Source organism: Salvelinus sp. IW2-2015, unplaced genomic scaffold (genome assembly GCF_002910315.2).
Source record: "Salvelinus sp. IW2-2015 unplaced genomic scaffold, ASM291031v2 Un_scaffold3041, whole genome shotgun sequence".
NCBI lineage: Eukaryota > Metazoa > Chordata > Actinopteri > Salmoniformes > Salmonidae > Salvelinus > Salvelinus sp. IW2-2015.
In genome coordinates this window covers 110,290-115,379 of record NW_019944333.1, presented here as the reverse complement: position 1 = coordinate 115,379, position 5,090 = coordinate 110,290, and the positions used below count along the sequence as shown (strand labels likewise).

Sequence of the window (5,090 nt, the reverse complement as noted above, 5' to 3'; positions counted from 1 at the left end):
GAGGCCGGTTATTACAAACTAAAGAGTTTTAACCGTGACGTACATGTTGGAACCCGCCGTTTATTACCAACTAACAGAGTAAACCTACGTACCTGTTGGAACCCAGCCGTTTATTACCAACTAACAGAGTAACCTACGAATCCATCGTTGGAACCGCAGCCGTTGATTATCACATAACAGAGTAACCTACGTACATGTTGGACCCAGCCGTTTTTACCAAACTAACAGAGTAACCTACGTACATGTTGGAACCCAGCCGTTATTACCAACTAACAGAGTAACCTACGTACATGTTGGACCAGCCGTTTATTACCAAACTAACAGAGTAACCTACGTACATGTTGGAACCCAGCCGTTTATTACGAAACTACAAGAGTAACCTACGTACATGTTTGAACCCAGCTCGTTTTACCAACTAACAGAGTAACCTACGTACAATGTTGGAACCCCGTTTATTACCAACCTAACAGAGTAACCTACGTCATGTTGAACCCAGCCGTTTATTATCAAACTAACAGAGTAACCTACGTACATGTTGGAACCCAGGCCGTTTTGTTTATTACCAAACTAACAGAGTAACCTACGTACATGTTGGAACCCAGCCGTTTTATTCAAACTAACGAGTAACCTACGTAATGTTGAACCCAGCCTTATTACCAACTAACAGAGTAACCTACGTACATGTTGGAACCAGCCGTTTATTACCAACTAACAGAGTAACTACGTACAATTTGGAACCGCAGCCCTGTTATTACAAACTAACAGAGTAACCTTACGTACATGTTGGAACCCAGCCGTTATTATCAAACTAACAGAGTAACCTAGCGACATGTTGGAACCAGCCGTTTATTACCAAACTAACAGAGTAACCTACGTACATGTTGGAACCGCGCGTTATTACCAAACTAACAGAGTAACCTACGACATGTTGGAACCCAGCCGTTTATTACCAAACTACAGAGTAACCTACGTAGCATGTTGGAATCCAGCCGTTTAATATACCAAACTAACAGAGTAACCTACGTACATATGTTTGAACCCAGCCGTTTATTTACAAACTAACAGAGTACACTACGTACATGTTGGAACCAAGCCGTTTTATTACCAAACTAACAGAGTAACCTACGTACATGTTGGAACCCAGCCGTTTATTATCAACTAACAGAGTAACCTACGTACATGTTGGAACCCAGCCGTTTATACCAAACTAACAGAGTAACCTACGTACATGTTGAACCCAGCCGTTTTATTATCAAACTAACAGAGTACCTACGTACATGTTGGAACCCAGCCGTTATTACAAACTAACAGAGTAATCTACATACGTTACATGTTGGAACCAGCCGTTTTATACAACTAACAGGTAACTACGTACATGTTGGAACCCAGCCGTTATTACCAACTAACAGAGTAACCTACTGTACTGTTGGACCCAGCCGTTTATTATCAAACTAAAGAGTACCCTACGACATGTTGGAACCAGCCGTTTATTACCAAACTAACAGAGTAACCTACGTACATGTTGGAACCCAGCCGTTTATTACAAACTAACAGAGTAACCTACGTACATGTTGGAACCGCCAGTTTATTACCAAACTAACAGAGTAACCTACGTACATGTTGGAACCAGCCGTTTATTACAAACTAACGGAGTAACCTACGCATGTTGGAACCCAGCCGTTTTATTACCAACTAACAGAGTAACCTACGTACATGTTGGAACCCAGCCGTTTATTACAAACTAACAGAGTAACCTACGTACATGTTGGAACCCAGCCGTTTATTACAAACTAACGGAGTAACCTACGTACATGTTGGAACCCAGCGTTTATTACCAACTAACAGAGTAACCTACGTACATGTTGGAACCCAGCCGTTTATTACCAAACTAACAGGAGTAAGCCTACGTACATGTTGGAACCAGCCGTTTATTACCAAACTAACAGAGTAACCTACGTACATGTTGGAACCGCAGCCGTTTATTACCAAACTAACAGAGTAACCTACGTACATGTTGGAACCCAGCGTTTATTACAAACTAAAGAAGTAACCTACGTACATGTTGAGACCCAGCCGTTTATTACCAAACTAACGAGTAACCTACGTACATGTTGGAACCCAGCCGTTTATCAAAACTAACAAGTAACCTAGCGTACAATGTTGGAACCCAGCCGTTTATTACCAAACTAACAGAGTAACCTCAGTACATGTTGGAACCCAGCCGTTTATTACAACTAACAGAGTAACCTACGTACATGTTGGAACCCAGCCGTTTATTACCAAACTAACAGAGTAACCTACGTACATGTTGAACCCAGCCGTTTATTACCTAAACTACAGAGTACCTACGTACATGTTGGACCCAGCCGTTTTATTACCAAACTAACAGAGTAACCTACGTACATGTTGGAACCCAGCCGTTTATTACCAACTAACAGAGTAACCTACGTACATGTTGGAACCCAGCCGTTTATTACCAAACTAACAGAGTAACCTACGTACATGTTGGAACCAGCCGTTATTTACCAAACTACAGAGTAACCTACGTAATGTTGGAACCCAGTCCGTTTATTACCAACTAACAGGATACCTACGTACATGTTGGAACCCCAGCCGTTTATTACCAAACTAACAGACGTAACGTCTACGTACATGTTGGAACCCAGCCGTTTATTTAACTAAAGCTAACAGAGTAAAGAGTATGATGCAGAGCACCACTCTAGCCCCTACAGAGCACCACTCTAGCCCCTACAGAGCACCACTCTAGCCACTACAGAGCACCACTCTAGCCCCTCCAGAGCACCACTCTGGCCCCTACACAACTCTCCGAAGACAGCACATCAACTACACAGTATCATATCGAACAGACCGGGTTAAATATATGAATGAGATTCTCTTTAATTTGAAGTAGAAATACAATATTTTTATATCCCAAATCCAATAGATTATATCAATGACATCAGTCACACAGTACATCCCCACAGCTATTCATCAGGATAGAACCCCTCATGGGTTCCCTCTGTCCAATGGAGTGGATTCGTGGCCATATTCTCTGATCTTATTGGCTGTTGTCGGAGGTGTGGCGGGATCAGATCCTCCTACTTGCAGCACTGTGAGGAAACAGGAAACAGAATCAGAGTGTCAGGAAGTGGGGTGTGAGGTTCTCTCTGTCTTTGTGTGTTTGTGTTTTGGTTTTACTATCCTTGTCGGTACCAGATGTCCTCACAAGGATAGTAAACACAAGAACAATTTGGACATGTCACGACATTTCACCAGTCCCCACAAGGAAAAAGGTTATTTTATGTTTGGGTTAAGGTTACAATTAGTGTTAGGGTTTGGCATTTGGGGTTAAGGTTAGGATTAGGTTTAGCGTTAGGGAAAATCGAAATTTGAATGTAAATCAATTGTTTGGTTCCCACAAGGACAGTAAAACAAACATATGTGTGTTTCTGTGTTACCTGTGTGATCCACCTCCAGCGAGAGACGATGGCGAGCAATATGGTACAGCCTATCACCACCAGGCCTGCTACCATGGGAAAGATCAGGTCTGTCTGGAACTGAATGGTCTTGTCTAGAGAGAGGAGAGGCAGATGGGAGGAGAGGAGAGGAGAGGCAGATGGGAGGAGAGGAGAGGAGAGGAGAGGCAGGCGGGAGGAGAGGAGAGGAGAGGAGAGGAGAGGAGAGGAGAGGAGAGAGAAGCATAAGAGAAGAGAGGAGAGGAGAGGCGAAGCAAAGGAGAGGAGGGGCGAAGGAGAGGAGAGGAAAGGGGAAAACATGATGAGAGGACATCAGGAGAGAAAGAAAGGAATTCAGGTCTGCGGTAAATGCAGAGAAGTAAGTGTGTTGCATTGTGGGAGCGTGACCCTTCCCTGACCTGTGACAGTGACTTCAAAAGATTTGGTGCGATTTGGGTAAACGGGCGATGACGTCACACAGCTGTAGAGACCTTGGTGTACTGCCTTATCCACCCGGCCCACCTTCAGACGAGACTCAAAGCCGTCATTGGACAGTAGGAAGCCGCCCTCTGATAGGTGGATGGGGTCTCCGTGCTGTTGCCATGACACCAAGACGGGGGGGTTGGCAGAGACGTCACATGACAATTCCAGCTCCCTAGTCTGCTCCACCGACACCTCCTCCTTCCCAGAGTGCAACGGGGCGTCTAGGGAGCACAGGTCAGAGGTCAGTGGTAACAACGGGTCAATGGTTAGAGTGTAAAATGCAGACGTCAAAAGGGATGTGGCTCAGATAAAGTTATTAGCTATTGAGATAGTTGGACGGTGACCATGGAGAACTTTATGTGTGTGTGTGTGTGTGTGTGTGTGTGTGTGTGTGTGTGTGTGCGTGCGTGCGAGTGAGAGAGAGAGAGAGACTTACAGGTGACCTCCAGCTGGACTGAGGCGTTGACGCTGGCATTGTTCTTCATCTGGCAGGTAAAGATGGCGGCGTGGTCCTTGTGGGTTACGGGCGTGACACAGAGCCTGCTGCTGCCCCAGGTGTTGCCCGCTGCAATGCTGACCAGCTGACCGTTCCTCAGCCACACCAGCTCTTCCTCCTGGGGCTCAGACAGACAGGTCAGAGACACTGTCTTCTCCAGCTCTGTGTGGACAAACCCTCCACTGACTTCTGGAACTGACTTCACCTCTAACCCTGGGGAGGGAGGGGAGAGAGGGGCTCTTCCCGTCCCTCGTTCCATCCTCCCTTCCCCTCCCCTCCCTTCTCCTCCTCTTCCCTCCGTCCCATCCCTCCCTTCCCCTCATCCGTCCTCTCTTCCTCTTCCTCCGTCCGTCCTCCCTTCCCTCTCCTCCTCTATCTCTCGTTCCCTCCGTCCCTGCCCATCTTCTCTCACTCATCCCTCCGTTCCATCCCCGCCTTCCTCACCCTCCCTCTACTCTCCTCTTCCCTTCACTCATATCCACCTCCTTCCCTCCCCTCTTCATCCTCTTCCTGTCCGTCCCCTCCCTCCCTTCCCCTCTCCCTCCCTCTCTCTCCTCTTCCCTCCGTCAATCCCTCCTTCCCCTCTCCCTCCATCTCTCTCTTCATCCGTCCATCCCTCCCGTCCCGCCCCTCTCCCTCCCTCCCTCCCCCTCCTT

General features: G+C 46.7%; 1 protein-coding gene across 1 annotated transcript in view; it reads right to left on the bottom strand.

Annotated features, from left to right (window-relative positions):
- Window positions 1–2,873: 2,873 nt before the first annotated feature.
- tmigd1 (transmembrane and immunoglobulin domain containing 1) overlaps window positions 2,874–5,090 on the bottom strand; it is a 4,996-nt gene continuing 2,779 nt past the window's right edge. The window contains exons 3-6 of the mRNA XM_070440818.1: window positions 4,375–4,647; window positions 3,875–4,159; window positions 3,459–3,571; window positions 2,874–3,110 (exon numbers count right to left, since the gene is read on the bottom strand). Coding sequence (XP_070296919.1) covers window positions 3,099–3,110; window positions 3,459–3,571; window positions 3,875–4,159; window positions 4,375–4,647 — 683 coding nt within the window. The 3' untranslated portion in view covers window positions 2,874–3,098. The remainder of the gene's footprint in view (window positions 3,111–3,458; window positions 3,572–3,874; window positions 4,160–4,374; window positions 4,648–5,090) is intronic.